The sequence below is a fragment of the Capra hircus genome, chromosome 11 (assembly GCF_001704415.2).
Source record: "Capra hircus breed San Clemente chromosome 11, ASM170441v1, whole genome shotgun sequence".
Classification (NCBI taxonomy): domain Eukaryota; kingdom Metazoa; phylum Chordata; class Mammalia; order Artiodactyla; family Bovidae; genus Capra; species Capra hircus.
In genome coordinates this window covers 73,929,666-73,951,943 of record NC_030818.1, presented here as the reverse complement: position 1 = coordinate 73,951,943, position 22,278 = coordinate 73,929,666, and the positions used below count along the sequence as shown (strand labels likewise).

At 45.3% G+C, this 22,278-nt stretch overlaps 1 protein-coding gene across 2 annotated transcripts in view; it reads left to right on the top strand.

The window, feature by feature from the left end:
* EFR3B (EFR3 homolog B) overlaps positions 16,925 to 22,278 on the top strand; it is a 96,260-nt gene continuing 90,906 nt past the window's right edge. For both annotated transcript variants that reach the window (XM_018055556.1, XM_018055555.1), the window contains exon 1: positions 16,925 to 17,166. In XM_018055556.1, the coding sequence (XP_017911045.1) occupies positions 17,160 to 17,166 (7 nt within the window). In that variant the 5' untranslated portion in view covers positions 16,925 to 17,159. The remainder of the gene's footprint in view (positions 17,167 to 22,278) is intronic.

The window sequence follows — 22,278 nt, the reverse complement described above, 5'->3', positions numbered from 1 at the left end:
ATATGTAAAATAGATAGCCAATGGGAACTTGCTGTATGTCTCAGGAAACTCAAACAGGGGCTCTGTATCAACCTAGAGGGGTGAGATGGGGAGGGAGATAGGAGGGAGGCTCAAGAGGGAGGGGATATGTGAATACCTATGGCTGATTCATGTCGAGGTGTGACAAAAAACAACAAAATTCTGTAAAGCAATTATCCTTCAATTAAAGACTAAATAAATTTTTCTAAAAAGGAATTGTAACAGAATTTACTCGTGGACCCTGTCCCAATGATTTCTATTGCTCTTGGAAACCTCCATATGACCCCTGTAAGTCCTACCACTGAATCCTCTGATATTAGCAAAAAAGCATTGGCTCAAGGTTGAAGTGGAACCTGGGACATCCCAGGAATGTGGCCTCCACCATAGGGAGTGTGGCTGAGAGTGGGTAGTCAGTGTCCAGGGATATTGCAACCAGCCCTCTGCTTTTTCATTTCCCTCTTTGTTCCAAAATAGTCACCGTGATATCTCAGAACTAAATGTCTGGCTGTCCCTTAAACCATGTGGCTAGGGGCCACAACTGGTTATTTCCAGAGTTGCTTCTGGGTCACAGGGAGAAAGGAGAAAGGGAAGCATGGTTCCAGGACTCAGACCTACTTGCTCCAGACCATGGCAATGACACCCTTGTCTCCCTTCCCTGATGTTGAACCTGAACCAGGCATTGCACATTTCCCCGGGCCAGAGGCTAGAGGAGTGAGATAGCTCCTGGTTCCACACAGAGGGTTATCTTTGTGGTCACTGGAGTGCGATTCTGTGTGTGTTGCCTGTCTCTTGCATGTTAAGTATTTCCTGTTGCACATCCTGCTTGTGTCACAGCCCCTCTTCTACATCCTTGTTGGAATATGGAGTTGTGGTGTTTGAATGGATGCTTTGTTCCAGCAGCAGTGTGCAAGGAGCGTGTTCAAACACCGAACCTCATTCACAGACCCAGTCATCCTGCTCAGCTGTGCTCCATCTGAATACAGTAGGTTATCACCACTGGAACTGAGCTCTAATTCTGCTAAGGTGTCGATAGCATGTCCTGGAATGAGAATCCACAGTGATGCTGGAAGGACCGAGAGGTACAGGTGGGCTTGAGAACAGGAGTCGGGGGTGGTGGGAGGAGTGTGGGAACTACCAGATAATTGTTTACCACTGTGTTTATATAAACACATCTTTAAAACTTTAAAATAAAGGGGTAAAATTTTTTATATGAAAAAGGAAGTGCTATTAAGAGAGCTGAAACTCATATTAACAGTCTGAATTAGAGTGCTGTAAAACCCAGTGATAAGGAGATGGTGAGAGAAAGCTCTTTACACATGAGCAGAGAAAGAAATATCAAGAACAAGACAAAGGAGGACAAGACCTGGGGCAAACATTGCCTAGAGAAAGAGTCCAGGAAGGTGGGGGAAGGGGAGGCAGGACAAGACTGTTACTGGCGGGGCTGACCCTGGGCCATGTGGTACACCCAGCTAACTCAGCCTAGCTCCCCACCAAGTGCTCTCTAAACACAATGCCACAAGTATCATTCTTTGGTTAATAATTTTAATTGACTTTCTTTGTAAAACTCAAGTGTCTTAACCATCCTAAACTTCATTTTAAACAATCCTATCTGGGAAAACACAGGCTTGATAGGCTACTTACATATTTTTCTGTACTTGTGTCCTAAGTTGTTTCAGTGGTGTTCAACTCTTCGAGACCCCGTAAACTGTAGTCCTCCAGGCTCCTCTGTCCATGTGTATTCTCCAGGCATTGGCAGGCGGGTTCTTTACCACTAGCCCCACCTGGGAAGCCCGTATATATTTTTATAATATATATTAAAATAAACACACAATTAGTAAAAGGATGTATATATCTGTGAAGTACTTAAAATAATCTCAAGTATTGATCAATGGTATGCATGACATTCTTCAGAAAATCCACTCTCTTTTCACCCTGCAGCCATCACTGTCTCTTACTGGAATTATCTGAACAGTTCTGCTTGCTGGAAAATTCTTTCCTTTTCCATCCCTTTCTCTGGGAAAAGTCTTTAATTCTTCAAGTTTCAACTTGGCCTTCACTTCCCAAGGAAATACACACCCACCCCCAAACTTTGACCCCACTAGACTGGGGAAGATTTCCCTACTATATGATCCCATAGTCCTTCTTCTTTCCTTATTCATCAACTACACTTGTTAATATCACTTATTCTATTTTTCAGTCCTTTTTTGGAGGTTACCTCTTTCAGGGCAAAGAAATAATAGCCTTTTTCAATATTCTGTTACCAGGGCCTATCACATTGTCAAGTACATTGCAGTACTCAGTAAACAGTTGTTGAATGCATCAATTCTGTCTAGCAATTCTCCCTTTTATCAAAATCTTTTCTCAGCTGACTTTCAATTTGTGAAATATTTAGATATTTAGATTTAGACATAAAATAACTATAAAAGTCAAGTGCTTCAGTCTGTTTGTACTGTCCAACTAACCAGTGAAATGTTTTTCTGCAGAGGATCAGCCCAGAGTCTCTCAAATCACACTTACATGGTGGGGGTGTGTGTTTTGCTTTACAAAATAGAGAAGCAGTGAGTGGGGTGGTTGACAGCTGTCTCTAGGGTTGTACTACTGGGTTTCAGTCCCAGTTTTCAGTTGTGTAAACTTGAGGAAGATATTTAACTTCCTATGACTCAGTTTTCCCATCTGTAAAATAGGTATAAATTTATGCCTATTTCAGAAGTTTTAAAATGTTTTCAGCATGGCACCTAGTACATAGTAAACACCCAGCAAGTTATAGTTTTCAGATGCCTTTCTCTGGATGCACTCCATTTTGTTGAAATCTCTTCTGAGGTGTGTTGTTTTCAGTTCCTCAATCATGTCAGACTCTTTGTGACCCCATGGACTGCAGCACACCAAGCTTCTCTGTCCTTCACAATTTCCTGGAGCTTGCTCAAACTCACATCCATTGAGTCGGCAATGTCATCCAACCATTTCGTTTTCTGTCATCCCTGTCTCCTCCTGCCTTCAATCTTTTCCAGCATCAGGGTTTTTTTTTTCCAATGAGTCAGCTCTTTGCATCAGGTGGCCGAAGTATTAGAGCTTCAGCTTCAGCCTCAGTCCCTCCAATGAATACTCAGGATTGATTTCCTTTAGGATTGACTAGTTTGATCTTGCATCAAACCAGTAAATGCAGTCTTCTGAGATGTAACCAGTCAAAATTAAACCCCAAATTCTATTTAGTCTCACATGGCAAAAGTTACAAGGGGCTAACACCATACAAGATCTAGATTTTTACTAATTTCAATATAATCTAAGATTACACTTGGAATAGTTTTTGTTTTTTAGCAGCTATATCATACTGTTGAGTTATATTGACCTTGCATTTAACAAAACCTTTAGACCTTTCTGTGTGAATTTCTGTCCAAATAGCACTTACCCTTTCTGTCTTTGGACAGTTGATCTTTTTTAAAAGCAAATACAGAACTTTTAAATTGTTCCTATAAGTTTTAATTTTGTTGGTTCGGACCAAGTGTTTTAGCTCATACAGATCGTTTTAAAGTTTGATAACATTCTACTATATTTGTTATTATGCCTAGATCTTCCTCATCTGTAAGGTAAGTATGTCTTTCAATGTTATATTTAAGTCATCCATGAAGCTGTTGAACAGGAGAGACTTTCCTGGTGGTCCAGCGGTTAAGAATCCACCTTGCAATGCAGGGGATGTGAGTTCAATCCCTGGTAAGGGAACTAAGATCCCCACTATGCCACAGAGCAACTAAGCTGATATGCCACAACTGCTGAGTGTCACAACCACTGACCCCAAGCACTACAATGAAAGACCTGGCATGACACAGCAAAGTTCCCATGTGCTGCAACTCAGACCCAATGCAATCAGATAAATAAATATTAATACTTCTCCTCTTTCAAATTATTTTTATAAGTTATTGAATAGAAAAAGGCCAAGGCAAAATCAACATAACTTTAGAAAAGTCTCTGTGAATCAGTATCAATGAACAGCAACATTTTTCATATGTAATCCACTCAGCCTACAAGTTCCCAACTTGTCTATAAATGTTCTATAAAGATGACCAAAATGACCACTCCTTAATAAAGATGTCTGCAAAAATTGGACTCTAAGCAAGTTTGCTGAGGCACTGTTTATAAAAGCAAAAAATAGAAAACAACCTTAAAGTCCAATAAGAGGTCATTGATTAATACATTTTTTTGTACATATTTTCGATGGACTACTCTTTACTATTGCAAAATAAAAAAATAAAATTCTGCAGATTCATAGTTTCCAAACTTATTTTTAGCTATAGATATTGTAGAAATCTGGTGTGGTTTTCACTTTGATTTTTATTCCCTCTTCTGATTATATCACTGATTTTCTTAGGGGGAAATTTCCCTTTCTCACGGGGGTACCTTTAGTTAAACTATCTAATACAGTATCTCTTGCTTCCCTAGCTGGTGGGTGTATACCTGGCCTAACCTAGGACAGTGGGGCTGGCTCTGTCTTCCAGCACCAAAGAAAAGTTGGAACAGATGCATCATAGCAGGCATGCCCTGATCCAAATGGCTCTTAATTTCTGCTGCCAGGAGCCCAGAGCACCCTTGGCTTCTGCCCTTTCTGATTCTGATTTGTCACCTATGCTTTTGATGTAGTGAACTACCTGTTACCTTCTAATGAACTGCGTTTTTGCTTTTGTTATCCAGGGTTAGTTTCTGCTGCTTGTAATTAAAAAACAATCTAACTCTAAAGCCCTTAAAAAAGTTAAAGACACTTTAAAAATGCCAATACGTAAAACAAAACAAGAGTGCTCTTACATGTGGGAGGTTTTCCCAGTTGGTTGCTTCTTGCCTGTATAATAAATTCATATGGTTCTACAAATGCCGTGTAAAATAAGTCATCTTTCATGCATATAAAATCTTCTCTCTTTGGTGATATAAAATGTAAAGTTTTCTTCTGTCTCTATATCCTACAAGTCCTTTTTACTGTTTATTTGTTTTGTATTTTGTTCTCTGTCCTTCATGTTAGATGCTTTTCTTAAAGGTCTGATTGACTGTTGCTGCTGCTGCTGCTGCTAAGTCGCTTCAGTCGTGTCCGACTCTGTGCGACCCCATAGACCGCAGCCCACCAGGTTCCCCCGTCCCTGGGATTCCCCAGGCAAGAATACTGGAGTGGGTTACCATTTCCTTCTCCAATGCATGCAAGTGAAAAGAGAAAGTGAAGTCACTCAGTCATGTTAGTTTATGTTTAAAAGCAACTGACTAAAATGATTATTAGAAATGTAAACAGGCAGGGCTTATACCTGGTTCTTCTGTTTTTAACTCTACTACTTACATCTGAGGTTCATATTGCCTTTTCCTGAGCCTTTCTGGGGTTCTGCTGCCCAAAATGTCTTTCTTTCTTTGGCATCTTCTGTACGCACCTGCTTTCAGCTTTTTTTTTCCTCTGCCAAATCAGTTACCACTCATCCATTTATTTTTCACCTTCCAAACATTTGTTGTCGTTACTGCTCTTTTTATCTCCTCTCCTAATCACTTTATCTTTATGAATTTTTATCTTTCTTGTTCCTTTATTGTAATTTTAGTGTTTTTCAGTGGGAAGGAAGCACATAATAGTTGGGGTTATTAAACTAGAAAACTCTATCTACCTTTTCTATAATTTTTATATTTTACTTCTATACTAATAGCATATTGAAAGTATTTTTAACTCTAAAGTTAACAATCTTTATAACAGCCTCCTGTTTCCACCAATGGTCTACAAATCTATTAATTGATTCAAAAAGGAAAGAAAAACATTTACACTGATTTGTCCTTAACAAACTCATACTGGCTCCAACTGTTCATTTAATTATTTTCTAGGTGTTCACAGCAAGCAACTCTGTTTAACCAGGGGATTCTATTAATTGTCAATATTCACCACCAAGCTGGTAATTAGCAGAACTTACTCTTTCCTTTCATACAAGGTCAACCCTGTTTCAAATCCTCTCTAGTTTCTCGTGAATTTTTAAGGTTTATCAATAGTTACTCTGCAATCCATTGTCCAAGTCTGTCTTCTTAACATCTTAGAAAGAAATTTGTCTAGTTATGGGAGGTTTTAATGATCAGTTTTGAATAAATTTTTAAATATTAAATGTATTAAAATAAGTAGCTTTAATCAATTACGTTGCTTTAATTCTTTATTTGCAATGTTTGTTCTAAATCCTTTCTGTTTAAGGATTATAGTAGACTTTTTCTGGGATGAATGCAGTGGGACTCCTAGCATTCAAACACCCTTCTCATTTAAAGGAATCCAAAAGATGTGGGAGGGACTTCCCTGGTGGTCCAGTGGTTAGGACGCAATGCTCGCAGTGCAGGGGGCGCAAGCTCAATCCCTAGTTAGGGAATAAAATTCTACATGCTGCACGATACAGCCGAAAAAAAAAAACAAAAACAAAAACCCAAAAGATATGGGAAACAGAACTCCACCTCCCACTGTAGAAACCAAAGGGGACAGCTCTTGTTCTCTCCCAAAGGTATTAGCATGTGATTTCAGCTTGGTGAGTCAGATGCTACTGCACAGGATTTTTAATATTGAGGGAGGGATGTGAAGACAGGAGAGGAGAGACTTCTATTGTTGCTATAGTAGAGAAGTCTAGAGTATTAATATGGGGAGGGGGCATCCTTTGTGACACCAAGAGTCACAGCAGCCAACGGTGGTGGTGCCAGTGATGGTGGCCTTATTCTGGTGGCATAATCTTGACTGTATTTGGACGCTCCGTCTCTCTTGGTTCCTGGCTGGATTTTTATCTTGAGCTTCCCATTGACTCTGTGATCCTATACCATTCCAATGAATTTCTTTTCTGCCTAAGTTAGCCAAAGTTAGTTTATGCTATTTGGATCAAGAGCCTTGACTAATACAGAAAAATTGGTGCTGGGAGACAGTTGTAGGCAACAGGACCTTGGGGAAATGGACAGGAAAGGGACTATGCTAGCTGATTACTTAAGACTGAGAGCAATAAACATTATGTTAGTATACAGTATAGAGATGATATGTCCACGACATACCATGGTAGAAAAATTAAAAGACAAATAAAGTCTTTGATTATTGCTCATTAGAAGCAACTGTTTGCTCCTGCCAAACTACAGGAAAGTCAGAAAGAATTAAAGGACTGTGGATGGTGTCACTTCTTCTGTTGGATCTAGTTTACTTAAACAAAAATAAATGACAAGCTCAAATTCTTAGATTTTCAGATCATAATAGAAATTGTAACATTTTCTAAGACTGTGCCAAAAGAGAAACTCATTTCTCACAGAACAGAGGTAACTGAAAGCCAAACTCCATGAGTCGTCAAATGACCAAGTCCACTGAGTCCGCAGCCTCACCAGGTCACTTATGTGAACGGGCACTGATCAAGAAAGTGCTGCCCCTCAAGAACTACAGTGGGAATCCATGTGAATGTTTGCAGAACTCGTGGACCCTTGTGCCCCTAAACCTCGCTGGGCACATCACCAGTCCAAGCACAATCTGCCCCTTGTTTAATGAGGCTATTATTGCTTTATGTGAAGCGCCACCAAAGGGAGTTATCGAGCAGAAGGAAGCCGATTATCCTTATTCTCTACCCCCTTCCCTCCTCATTAACTCCAAACATTTGACTAAAATTAGGTACCAGCATGCTCAGGGAGGCCAATTATAAAGGATAACCTGGGATTACTGATCACACATTCTGCAGACGAGGTGCACACCACACAAGCATCCACACACCGAGATTTGCTAATTTACAAGAAAACAGGGGAAACACACATGGGGATGGATTTTCTAAAGAGGAAAAAACCCAACATTTTAGATTCAGGCTGAATTTATCGACAAGGGTGTATTTGCTAGAAATTTGAATTTAACTTGTTGGCTTGAGTAGTTGGAAGTGTTTCTAAACATTTTCTTGGTGGCTTGCCTAAAACCTAGTCACAGGAGAAAACGCTAAACAAAGCGGAGGTATAGTAGAGTATAAAGTTGAGGACGAAATTCAAAGACCTTGAAAGACAGAATTATCATGTCCTCTTACTGTGTCTCTAAGGTAGCCCAGAGAATGCTCATGAAGGAAGCCTTAGAGAGTGCTTTAGTGGCTATTCTAAGTAGGCCAGGAATGCCTGTGATGTCTACTATGGCAAAGCTCCCTCCCCCCTCATTTCAATTACAATGTACAGATCCTGGCTCAGCAGAGGCTGTATGTTGATGCTTAATTGCTAGTGACATGGGGACAAAATTTCCATCTAGGGCAGCAAGGTCAGCATGATAATCAGAAGTTTCACACCTTCATGTTCTGTTTTGTTTTGTTTTTAATCATGGGTCCTCAGTACCAAAATAAATACTAAACTAGTGGGATCTCATTTGACTTAAAATATATTTTAAAAAATAAAATTCTAAAATTTAAAAACCAGACTCCATTAGAAAACATTTGATTCAGGCAGAGGCTCCTGCAGTGGTTGCTGGCTCTGGGGTATGGAACTGTTCTCTACCCTTCGATCAGACCCTTCCAGTGCCTGGCTCCCATGCCAGCCTGCGTCGCTTCTCAGTGCCATGACCTCTACTACCACCTTCAAGGGCATCAACCTCTGCAGGAGGAATAGCTCCTGGGTTTTGCAGCCTCCACAGCCTTCAGGTGGTGGATCCAGCTTTTCACTACATATATATATATATATATATATATATATATATATATATATATATTTTTTTTTTTTTTTTTGGTAATATTTATTTGAGCTTCCCAGGTGGCTCAGACAAGAAAGAATCTGCCTGCAATTCAGGTAGATTTGAGTTTGATCCCTAGGTCGGGAAGATTCCCTGGAGAAGGGCATGGCTACACACTCTAGTATTTTTGCCTGGAGAGTCCCATGGACAGAGGAGCTTGGTGGGCTACAGTCCATGAGGTCACAAAGAGTTAGACATGACTGAATGGGACTTAGCACACACATCTCAAGAATTTTAGGGTTTTTTTTTTTTACCTCTGAGAAAAATGCCATTGGAATTTTAATAGGGATTGCATTGCATCTGAAGGTCATTTTAGATACTATGGACATCTTTTCTTTTTTTTAACTAATTTAACTGTACTGGGTCTTAGTTGTGGCACACTGATTCTTCTATCTTTATTGTAGCATGTGGGATCTTGGGTTGCAGCATGAAAACCATTAGTTGTAGCCTGTGGGATCCAGTTCCCTGACCATGGATTGAACCCAGGCCCCCTGCATTGGGAGTACAGAGTCTTAGCCACTGTACCACCAAGGAAGTCCTTGGACATATTAACAATATTAAATCTTCCAATCCACGAACATGGATGTCTTTCTATTTATTTGTGTTTTTTTTTAATTTTTTAAAGCTGCATTCTGTAGCTTTCAGAATCTACATCCTGGGACTATTTTTATCTCTCCTCTGACATGTCATTATTCTGTCTTTACTTACCTACTCTCCTAGACTGTCACTTCTCTCAATGGCAAGGATGTTCTTAGTTCTCTCTCCTCACTGCATCTTCCAGAATCTCTTGCATGTAATAGGCTCTCAATAAATGCATGTTCTGTAAATTAGAACACAAGTCTTCCTGACCTAAAAGGCATCAGATATTAACAGGTTCAAAATCAAATTGACTTTTTTGGTTACATGCGTGTTGGTATATATTAATAGATGTCTGAGCTTCTCCATTATTTTCACCTGAGAATTGCTAAGCATCCTGTCATGAGACTAAAATGAGCTGTCATCCCTGAGCCAGCAAAGAGAAAACTGGGCTAGAGATTTAGAAGCTGATAATTGGGCTGATTATCAAAGAGGAGTCTTGTGGCCTCCGGAGTCCAGGGAGTGGAAAAGGAGCCAGGGGTTTCTAACTTCAGGGCTGCCAAAAGCTGAGCAAGTAAACCAGCATCATTTGGGGGAGAATGAGGGGTGATTTCAAGGTCCGCAGCCACTGCAAGGCAGTGAGTAGACACAGCCAAGGAGCCAGGGTTTGGCTCAGACTGGCCAGGGTAACTTCCTCGGAGTGTTGGCATCTGACCCCATTGAGGTCCTGGGGCTCTTCCTCCCCCAGCGCCACTTTCAGGTCTTAGAGTTCAGCATCATCTTCTATTTTCTTCCCCAGTAGCCAGGTTTACAACTTTCTGGAGGTGTTTTTCTTCCTCTCACCCAATTTCATTTAAAGCACTCTTTAGCCAGGTTGGGAGAAGGCAATGGCACCCCACTCTAGTACTCCTGCCTGGAAAATCCCATGGAAGGAGGAGCCTGGTAGGCTGCAGTCCATGGGGTCGCTGAGGGTCGGACACGACTGAGCGACTTCACTTTGACTTTTCACTTTCGCTTTTCACTTTCATGCATTGGAGAGGGAAATGGCAACCCAGTCCAGTTTTCTTGGCTGGAGAATCCCAGGGATGGGGGAGCCTGGTGGGCTGCCGTCTACGGGGTCGCACAGAGTCGGACACGACTGAAGTGACTTAGCAGCAGCAGTTAGCCGGGTTGGCCAGCCTCTGGTCAAGCCTGTTCCTTCTGTCTGTGGTTTGTTTGATGCAGATCTCCTTAGCCATGGCCTGGAAAGCCAGATTTGATCTTCTGAGATTATCTATCTGACCAACTATATGTTTTTTTCTTTTCCCAGCTGTCCATTTTCCTATGTTTTCTTTTCTAAGTCACATCTATCAGTAAATGAAAATGACATAAAATGGGCCTTCGAGTCATTCAGAGTGTGGGTGGGCTTGGGTCTCCCTGTGAGGGCAAGGATCACACTTGGAGATGGGAGGTAAACAGTGGGGAGTAGGTGCCTCCCAACAGCTGGGAGCAAGGAGAGAGTGCAAGGATGGAAGAGTCAGGCTAAGGGCATGATAAAGCTTGAGCTTCTTAACTGGAAGCAACATGGACATGGATTTGAGCTTCAAGTAGAAGAGGAAACTCTTCTCCAGGGACCATGGGGAGCTGCAGCCAATGAAGGGAGCCTGACCTGTCTGGAGAGCAAACACAGGGTAAACAAAAGGCAGAGAGGAGGATGGCCGCCAGAGATCTGACTTAGTACTTTTAAACCTCAGCTTGTCAATAATCAATATCTCAAACTTCACAAACTCTCTGGTGAACTCTGGTTTAGAGAAGGTAAAATTCTGTCTGCAGTAGCCTTCTCCACCCTAGATACTCAGGTCTTGCTCTCCCAGCAGCAGGCAGCTCTGTGCCCCCTCTAGACCCCCCTTCAAGCCAAAGCAGATCTCAGGGATCTGGCCAAGAGTATGTTCCCCTGACCCAGCTCCCGAGGTGTCCTGTGTTGTGGAGATGCTGTCTTTGGCCCTTGGATACTTATCTGCTACTGTATTTGGCTATAGTTTTTATAGGCTGCTCTTTCCCTGCGGCTTCTGAGAAGTAGGTCAAGGTACCCGCTTTAAGGGAGAGGTGCCAGGGGTTCAAGTCACCAGGCCTGGAGTCAGGAATCCTGACTATTTCAGGCTTCACAGCAAATCAGCTACCTGATGTCTCAGGGACCCATTCTCCCCTCTGGTTCTCCTTCAGCCCTTCAATGGGTCTCCTGACATATTTTCTCTGAAGCTGAATTCCCTGGAACCGTCACTTTCTTCCCTCTTGCATCCCTCTGGAAGGCCCTTTAAAGCTGTTGGCCACTCAAGGCTGGTACCCAAGCAAGAGCTGCTGCAGTTTTGTGACTGATGGGGAGATGAGAAGCTTCTGCGCAGACTTGGATGAGTTGAGGTGGAGGTGGGGGGTAGGGAGGGAGGGCCGTGGGAGGCTGGAGATTCAGGAAGCCGAAGCCTTGGACTAAAGAACCGGCCTGTTGGCATGGAATCTTGGGTACAAGTGAGGGACCTGTGTTTTGTGTGATGGTGGGAGACTGCTTCCCACTTCTAAGTCTGCCTTTCTCTTATACGCAGGGCACTTGAGTCTCTGGTTTGAAAGGAAACTGGGAATTGTGGTGCTTGCTCACGGCAGAGGGGATCCTTTGAGCTGCGCAACAAAGGACATTGTTCAGAGTGACTGTGCTAATCAGGGCAAGTTTGGCCAAAGAATAATAAGCTTTTCTAAGGCAAGTTCCTCTGGCCTGACCCAACCAGTCCCAGGAGGCCTCTGGGCTCTGAAGGCTGTGGCTGCCACAGCAGGTGCACTGCTGTCGGCCCAGGAATGGGGTGGAAAGTAGAGCAACTGCTTTGGTCTGTTCAGCCCAAGACCTTCTCCAGTCCAAACCCAAGTAATGAGGGAGGGAAATATAGGTGAAGAGGAAGAGCAAATGCCGGTAAAATTGAGGAAAGGAGGCACGGGATTGCACCTGCATCCCCTGCAATGGAAGGTGGATTCTTAACTACTGGACCCCCAGGGAAGTCCTTGCTCTTTTGTTTTGACCTGTGAGCTGGAAGATTGTGTTCCAGCTTCCCTGTATGTAACATCACTACCCTAGCCTTCTACAACACCATCTTTTGCACATATTTTATCTAAACATCTTGATTATACTTCAGAGAAGCTGGGTATGGGCCAGATTCCTTCACCACTGAATGTATTGACCCAGAGGGACCTGAGTGGTCAGGCCAAAGCACCCCAGCAAAGGGTGCAGGCTGGCCAGAGTGACTCCATCCCTGGGCCCTTAGGGGATCTAATTGGGAATACAGGTTGGTGGGGAGGGTGAGGACCACTCCAGGCCTGGTTTAGTTATGAGGATCCAGAATCACTTTCCCAAAGGATGGTACCAACTAAAGTTGCCAGATAAAACATAGGTTGAATCTAAATTTCAGATAAAAAATTTTTTTAGTATAGCATGTCTCCCATATTTCACACACTAAAAATTATTCCTTATTTATTCAAAATTCAAATTTAATTGCTAAATATCTAACAGGGAAACCTTTGGATTGGGTGCTCAAGGCCTTCCCGATATGGCCCCGGACCACCTTTCTTGCCTCCCTTCCTACTTAGCAGCTTGTGGGCACTTAGTTTTGGGACCAGGAATTGAACTCGAACAGTGAGAGCAGTGACGGTGCAGAGCCCTAACCACTAGACAACGAGGGAATTCCCCTCCTTTCCCACTTCTGTTCCTCATCCTTAACTCTGTTCCAACCAGATGAAACTCCAGGCTGTGTCTCACATTCTCTCTCCCCTCTACCATCCTGACCTTTGCAAACTGTTGTCCCTCTGGCTGAAATTATTACTGTTTACATTATCTCCACATCTAATATCCTACCCATTCCTCAAAGCCCATCGTGAATGTTTTTCCTTCCTGAAGCTCTGCTCTGCTTCCTCTATGGATCTTCACCATAGTAATTATTTACATTTTATTATTATTTTTGCATGTCTCCCCTCTCCTAAGCACCTTCCACTGTATAAAACAGATAAAACAGTTATCAGTAAGTATTTGATAAAAAGAATGAGTTAGCCTATCAGCCCTCTGAAGGCCTAAATAGGGTCTATATTGTAAAGTCTAAATAAGGTCTGTGCTATATTGTACGTCTAAATGAGATCTGTGCTTCTTATGCACAGTTTATCATATTCTTCCTTGTCATGTAATATTGTATCAGTATTTGTCTTGTCATCTCTGCTAGAGATTTCACTCTAAAGCCAGACACTGCATTTCCCACTGTGATGCAGACACCATTGTTTAATGAATATATTTTGTGTTGCACAGATTGCAGGGGTAGGAGTCTCTCTGTGTGTCCAGACCAAGCTAGACTACACTCTCTTGCTTCTGCCCTGGTTCAAGGGTATAAGTGACTCTCAGTAAATCTCAAAGTCACCTGACCTGATCCTAGAACTGAACAACAGAAGATGAGCTTCTTTGAGCCACCTGAGGGTCTCCGTTAAATGTGAGCTCCAGGAACCTTCTCAGAATTTCCCGTGGGGCCCCTAAAACTTGCATGTGCTGCTAAGAGAGGTAAAGAGACAAAAGGACAGGTACAAAATTTGGAAACATCAAGGGAGTGGGAGAGGGTGGTGAGGCCATAGAGAAATGGGAAGCATGGGTTTGGGATACAACAGAGAGCACTGTTCCAAGAGTCCAATGACCTGGATTCTCTCCCTGGCTCTATCTCTGCCTTGGGTGAAAAAGGAAAGAAAAGGTATACATGAGTGCCAATGTGTACTTACATAAGTTTTATATAAATTTTCTAACAGCCCTGTAGGAAGCTGAGGCTCAGAGAGGGAGATGACTGGCCTATGGACACACAGCTCAGTGTACCGAGGGAAAGAACACAAATTAACCTCTCACACCCTCAGGTTCCTCTTCACTAAAATTAGAGACATGATATCACCTTTAAGGGTCAGTTCAGTTCATTTCAGTTCAGTTCCTCATTCGTGTCCAACTCTTTGCGACCCCATGGATGGCAGCATGCCAGGCTTCGCTGACCATCACCAGCTCCCAGAGCCTACTCAAACTCATGTCCATCAAGTCAGTGATGCCATCCAACCATCTCATCTTCTGTCATCCACTTCACCTCGTGCCTTCAATCTTTCCCAGCAGCAGCAGGGTCTTTTCCAATGAGTCAGTTCCTTGCATCAGATGGTCGAAATATTGGAGTTTCAGCTTCAGCATCAGTCCTTCCAATGAATACTCCGGACTGATTTCCTTTAGGATGGAGTGGTTTGATCTCATTGCAGTCCAAGGGGCTCTCAAGAGTCTTCTCCACCACAATTCAAAAGCATCAATTCTTCAGTGCTCAGCTTTCTTTAGAATCCAACTCTCACATCCATGCATGACTACTGGAAAAACCATAGCTTTGACTAGACAGACATTTGTCGGGAAATTAATGGCTCTGCTTTTCAATATGCTGTCTCAGTTCAGTTCAGTTCAGTCACTCAGTCATGTCTGACTCTTCGCAACCCCATGGGCAGCAGCACACCGGGTCTCCCTGTCCATCACCAACTCCCAAAGTTTACTCAAACTCATGTCCATTGAGTCAGTGATGCCATCCAACCATCTCATCCTCTGTCATCCCCTTCTCCTCCTGCCTTTAATCTTTCCCAGCATCAGGGGCTTTTCAAATGAGTCAGTTCTTCACATCAGGTGGCCAAAGTATTAGACTTTCAGCTTCAACATCAGTCCTTCTGATGAATATTCAGGACTGATTTCCTTCAGGATGGACTGGTTGGATCTCCTTGCAGTCCAAGGACTCTCAAGAATCTTTTCCAACACCACAGTTCAAAAGCATCAGTTCTTCAGTGCTCAGCTTTCTTTGTAGTTCAACTCTCACATCCATACATGACTACTGGAACAATCATAGCCTTGACTAGATGGACCTTTGCTAGCAAAGTAATGTCTCTGCTTTTTAATATGCTGTCTAGGTTGATCATAACTTTTCTTCCAAGGAGTAAGCGTCTTTTAATTTCATGGCTGTGGTCACCATCTGCAGTGATTTTGGAGCCCAAGAAAAGAAAGTCTGTCACTGTTTCCATTGTTTCCCCATCTATTTGCCATGAAGAGATGGAACTGGATGCCATGATCTTAGTTTTCTGAATATTGAGTTTTAAGCCAACTTTTTCGCTCTTCTCTTTCACTTTCATCAAGAGGCTCTTTAGTTCTTCTTTGCTTTCTGTTATGAGGGTGGTGTCATCTGTGTATCTGAGGTTATTGATATTTCTCCTGGAAATCTTAATTCCAGCTTATGCTTCATCCAGCCTGGCATTTTGCATGATGTACTCTGCATATAAGTTAAATAAGCTGGTGACAATATACAGCCTTGACATACTCCTTTCCTGATTTGAAATCAGTCTGTTGTTTCATGTCCAGTTCTAACTTTTGGTTCTTGACCTGCATACAGATTTTTCAGGAGGCAGATCAGGTGGTCTGGTATTCCCATCTCTTTAAGAATTTTCCACAGTTTGTTGTGATCCACACAGTCAAAGGCTTTGGCATAGTCAATAAAGCAGAAGTAGATGTTTTTCTGGAACTCTCTTGCTTTTTCAGTGATCCAACGGATCTTTAAGGATCTCTCCTCCTTAACTTCTGTTGTTACTGTTCAGTGGCTCAGTAGTGTCCGATTCTTTGGGACCCCATGAACAGCAGCACACCAGACTTCCCTGTCCTTCACCAACTGCCCGAGCTTCCTCAAATTCATGTCCATTGAATCGGTCATGCCATCCAACCATCTCCGTCATCCCCTTCTCCTCCTGTCTTCAATCTTTCCCAGCATCACGGGAACTTCTACTAGCAGAATTTTGAGGACAAACCCCTTTAATCATGCGGTAGATGTGAAATGGAGGCTGGGTGAGAAGCCTTGGGGGAGCCCTGAACTGGGCTAGAATTTGTCTTCAGGCTATCGGCATGAGACTTCTGCCCGTCTGTGTCTGAGTCCAGAGAGTGATCCCTGGGGCACAGGTAGAGAGTATCCTGGACACGAAGCATGTGAATTACACGTATGCATCCGGGAGAGGAAGAGCAAGTGACTTCCTGCAGCGCTTGAGGGGTAGGACGGGGAGCATTTATTGCATTCCTGGCCCGGGAAGGACGCGATTTGGTAGTGAGCACTTGACCAGAGAGTGGCTGGGAGGGTAATAACTAAGGGCTTGATTAGGGAACGGGGTTATTAAGGGGGCCAAGGGAGGGGGTAATACTCCCCCCACAATTCCTCTTCCTGGCGGCCCTTGGCTTAGCTAACGTATTCTGGATAAATTTGGGGGAGGGGCTACACCTGCAGTTTCCAGCACCCCTGCTGACCCTCGGACCCCGCACGTTACGAGAGATCTTAGCTGTCGGCCTAAGCATTCCAACCGGAGCAGGGCGGGTCACTTCCCATAGGGGACGCTGCCGCTGGAAAACGCTCCACCCAGCACCTGGGGGCGACAGCCTGGGAAAGGTGCTTCTAGGGATCTGGGTTTCTAAGAGGGTGGGAATTGCAGGGGGCGGGGCGGGGTGGGGTGTGGGCGGGGCGGCCAGGCAGTGACTGAGCCCGGGGGGAGGGACAATATTAGCATAGCCTCCGCCCCTCTCGGCGCAGCCCAGCCCAGAAACCCGAGTGGAAGCCGGCCGCGCTCAGCCCGGGCTGCTGAATGGGCGCGCGGCTCCCGTCCCCTGCCCTCGCGCTTCGGGCCCCAGCTCTCGCTCCCGAACCCGCTCCGGCGCCCGCCCCGCCCGGGCCTTCGCCGCCCGCCGCCATCCGCCAACCCGGCTGTGAATGAAAGGCCGGCGCCACCGGGGGCTGGCTGCAGGCGACGCGGCCTCCCGGGAGGCGCTCGCCCCGCCACGATGTACGGTAAGGAGAGCTCTCTGCCTCCGGGCTGGCAAACTTGCAGGACGCGGACCATTGTCCCCCTGCGGGGCCCCGGCGAGGCCAGAGGGTGCGGACTCGGTGCCCGGCTGGGCTCTCTCTGTCGCTCGGTGTGCGCGCGCCTGCGTTGGGAGGACAAAGATGCTCAGGACCGGAGACCCAGGGGTCATTGTGGTCCTTCGGGCCGCTTGTTTGAGGGCTCTGGGGCGAGTGGGCGGTGGTCCGTCGGGGTGCGGCGGGGCTCGGGGGATCCGAAGCAGCTGGGTTTTGGGGAAAGCGAGTCTCCCTTGGTGCCAAGGGGGCGGGGGTGTTGGTGGAGGTGGTCGTGTGACAGCATTTGCAGAATTAACAAAAGCAGGTTGTACTGGGGAGTTTTATGCGGGAAGCCGGTCCGGAATTGCGGGGAGACGCTCACTGGCTGCCCTGTGCCGGCTTCGAGGATGCGGGAGGCGGCGCCGGCGGTGCAGAGGGCTGGCCAGAGAGAGGGAGACAGGTCTCGCCGCCCCTGGATGGACCTGGCCTCTGCCCTCCCCTGCCGCCCGTGGGACCCAAGCTCCCAAACTTCCGGATATGCCCTCGGCCATGCTGAAGGGGAGAGACGCTGCCGAGGGTGCCAGGCAGCTCTGGGTGGCCACCTCTGTCTGTCACCCGATCTCTCTTGCCCCCTTCCACGGCCATCCCCTCAACTGATGTGCAACAGTTAGCCAGACCCTCATGATGCCCTGCTCTGCCTTAAAATTTCCCAGAAATTCCTCTGGGTTTGGCGGCAGTGTGGGTGAAGAAAAGAACACTGGGGGTCCAGATTGCAGCCTGGAGGAATAGAGCACGGAAGACCCAGACCAGTTTAGAAATCAACGCATTATAGAGCCTCCAGCTGCTGTGTGTGTGTGTCAGAGACAGACAGACAAAGACAGAGAAGAGAGAGAGGATACCCATGGACCAAAGTCGTCAGAACTCAGGCTCTGGTAGCTATTTAGGGCCAGCAGAAGAGCGGGAGCTATGCTCAGCTCCCACCCCCGCAGCCAGGTAGGGGCTCAGGTGGCACCCGAGGGGTGAGTGTTGGAAGAAAAGCACATTCTGGATTTAATCCATCACCGAGTCTGCTTGGCTGCCTCACTCTGCAAACACTGAGTCACAAAGTTTGTTGGAGGCACAGGAAGCTGAGAATGGAGTGCAGAGATGCTCAGCAGTCGGTGGGCCTCTTTATTTAGAGACACTCCACCTTATGATCAGCCTCCTCTCCTGCCCCCTTTGGTCACACATGTGCATTTCTGAACCATGGGGAACACCAGCAGGTCCCTTCAGCAAGTATCCTTCCTCTCCCAATGGGCCGAGGCTGGGGAGTAGAGTGGGAGGGGATTGACTTCAGAGTGTGTGCTGCTGGCCAGTGGGGACTCTGCAGAAATGGTAGCAAGGCAGTTATGTTTTATAAGCTAGAAGCTTGTGAGGTTCCCAGGAGACAGCTATATTTTCTTACTCTCTGTTCCCCACCCCCCCCCCCCATTCTTTTCTGCAGAGTGAGCAGCCTAAGGCTGCAGATCACTTGACAAAAGCATGTGACTGCAGGGGCACCTGCAGTGGGGAAGGAGTTAGGACAAGGCCCATCAGAGTGGGTAGGAATTAGGAGTGCTAGTTCTGCTGGGTCACCTGGCAGCATTCAGTCCAAGACTGTTTGATGACTGATCCCAGGACACCTGAGCTATGGGGGTCCCAATCTACCTCTGTTGTATGAAGCAAGTCAAGGAAGAGTTGGATGGTACAGAAAGGTGAGCCGGGAAGCTGGCGTATCTGGGTGCTATTTTTGGATACATCACAGATTTTCAGGTCTCTTTTATAATATGTTCTTATTCCTCCAGACACAAACAGTGATGGTGCTCACCTCTGAATCATTCATAGAAGGGTTATAATGAAGGGATCCTCTGCAGAGTCTTGCCAGTGCTGGTTGGGAGATGACTACTGAGTTTTAGTGCAAAGCCTTGTCTCAGGAGTTGTGAGAGGTACCCAGTCTCCAAGGGGAGGGCTCGTTGGCCTGGATTTTAGTATTTTCTTGATGTTTATGAAAAGAAAAGGCCCACGTCATACTTTCAATCATTCTGTCCTCAGAGGCAGTCAAATGATGAAATAACAAGTGAATAGGGAGATTGGGAAGGTGTAGAATAATAGACTTCTTATATTTGGTTCTTATTTTTCTAGTGATTTATCCAGGGTGACACAGTTATATAGAAAATGGCAAAATGAAAATGGGGGTTTCCAAGCCCAGTGCCCCACCCCTCCCCTAATGCCCTAGGTAAGTGCTCATTAGGAAAATGCCACCAGGGATTTCATTAACTGATGGACAGTGAGGCCCCCGTGTGGAGCCAACAGTCACTTAAGAGCCTTAGGTAAAGGCGTCCCTTGACCATGCACCTGGTTACGGGATCCATTATCAACGTGCATAACCTCACTCCCACTGCCACCTCTCAGCTGCATGGTGATGCTGGACAGATCTTCATCTCCCCTCTTGTCTCTTCCTCACTTCCCTCTGTCCTCAACATCTCAGTCTCTCTGGGTCCTCAGTTTCCCCCATCTTCTTCCTCCCATCTATGGGTGAATAAGGGTCCCTTGTCTTTGTTAGAGGACACAGTATCATCTGGAACAGAAAGAATCCTAGACCTGGCATCAGCCCATCTCAACCCAGTCAGATCATGGCTATTTCACCTTAGACAGGTGGGTTTGTCTCTTGGAATCACATCTCTGTATTAAATGACAAGATACCCATGTGTCCCCCAGTTCTGTGCGAGCCTCAGGGCTGGCCCCTGGATGTGACAGTGCATTATAGGAGGTTCTGCACTCACAAGACAAATCACTCAAGAGCCTGTGCCCTTCAGGTCCTCCTAGGCCTTTGCCCTTCTCTCTTCCTCTCTGAGGCTTCTGAAGATGTGTGTTTGCAGCATCTCCCCCACCTCCCACTTTAACACACGAGTCACCTTGACCTAGCTAACCACTCAAGCCATTGAACTACTTCGGCTTCCCTTCACCAGACTTACCCATGCCGCTCTGAACCATCACTCATTCCTAAACCCCAGTCACTTTTTGGAAATGGCTCTCCAAAAGGTCACAGGTGACTCCCCACAATCTTGTTTATACCTGTGAACATAGGTTAACAAGGGACCTGGGAAAATAGAAAGCACTTTATACTTGGATGGGAAGACTGTGGGCAAATACTCTGCAAAAAATGGATTCCAATTAGGTTTTTCTGTGTGTGTGTATATATTAGAATTACATAATTAAAAGTTTCCCTAACCCTTTCCCTGGGGATGAAGCCACAGTGGTCTTACCTAGAAGCCCCCCACTGACCCCCGAGGTGAGGCCAAGCTCTCTAGGAAATGCTGCCTTCGGAATCAGGGCAGCTGGACATGAAGACAATTGGGATGGCTTTTCCCAGAACCCCTGTCTGGGTGGCCCCGTCCCCCTAAAACTAAAGCTGCCCTAATGAACCCCTCCTCACCTCTAGGTGCTGCCCCATCCCCAACACATGCCTTTCTTCATGCTTTGTGATCCAGAAAGCTGACCGTGGGGAAAACAGCCATGGCACACAGCTTCCTGTAAATGTGCCTTACAGAGTGCTTGTGTGTGACTTGTGGATGGTGGGGAGACCTGCAGTGGGGGGGGCTGACTCCACCTGCGACCCAACAGCTCACCTTTGCAGACAGCTCCATGGATGCTGCTGCTCCTCATCACAGGAGACTCCCACAACATACACATAGGCACACACGCTCCACCCTCGTCCCCTGAATCCTGAGGCAGCCCCATGGTGCAGCATATGGTTCAAGTCAGGGTTGTGAGACTACACCCCCCTTTCCCTCCAACCCTTGTATTCCCCTTAGGAGGGGATTCGGGATGAGTAGAGCCTATTTTCTCTCTTGTTGCTCACAGTTCAGTGATTTCAAATGGTTGCAGTTTTCTTCTTGCACATAAATAAAAACAAAAAGTTCATATCACCTTATGGAAAACCTGGAAAAATGAGGAGGGGAAAAAAACCACCCGCAATCTTACCCACTAGAACCACCCTTTTATACTGTTCTATAAATTACCCCTGAGATTTTGTGCTCACCTGCCTTGCCCTTTCTTTTCTCTTTCTCTTGCCCGATCCTGGCACAGTAGCCTGGTTGTGATGGTGCCTCTGCCCCTCAGGTAACCTTGAACTTGACTTTCTGAGCCTGTCTCCTGGCTCTCCAAGATGACAATGTTTGTTTGATGGCAAGGATTAATCAGGGTCAGAGAGCTGCCCTCACACTCTCTCTCCTTCCCTTTCTTCAACTTTCTCTCGTCTCTCTGTTTCTTAGTTTCAAAACAGGTGCAAAAATAAAATAAATGAAAACTTATGTCTCAAAGCTCAATAATGGTGCTTGTGATGCTGTTCCTGGTATAAAGAAAAGAAAAAAAAAATTACTTGAAAAGCATCTTTTGAGAATTCCCTGGTAATCCAGTGGTTTGGACTCTGCACTTCACTGCGGGATGTGGGGGTGGGGGTGGGGACGGATTCGGTCCCTGGTCAGGAAACTAAGATCCTGCAAGCCACGGCACGTTGCCAAAAAAGAAAGAAAAGCATCTTTTCCACACCCGCTTCCAGTAGTCATCCAATATTTCTAGAAAACCTGGAAAGCACAATAAACTATAAGCAAGTATAACTGCTTTTACTGTTTTGATATCTTTTCTTTCATGCATTTGTTTATGTGGTTAGAATTATTCATTTCTTATACTCTGGTATTTTATTTTTTTCTACTTAATTTTACATATAAGCATTCCCCCAGCCCCAAGTTAACACAGAATCATTGGCTGCCATTTTTAATGCCCTATAACAGTCCACTTAATGGACATATAATTTCCTTATTGTACATTTAAGTTATTCATAAAGATTCAGTATTATAACCCTGGGAGGAGTCCCTCGTGCCCAGGGCTTTCTCTGGACTTTGGAATATGTCTCTAACACTCCAGTGAGTTGGGGCTTCCCGCGTGGCTCAGCAGTAAAGAATCTGCCTGCAATGCAAAAACTGCAGGAGATGTGAGTTAGATCCCTGGGTTGAGAAGATCCCCTGGAGGAGAGCATGGCAACCC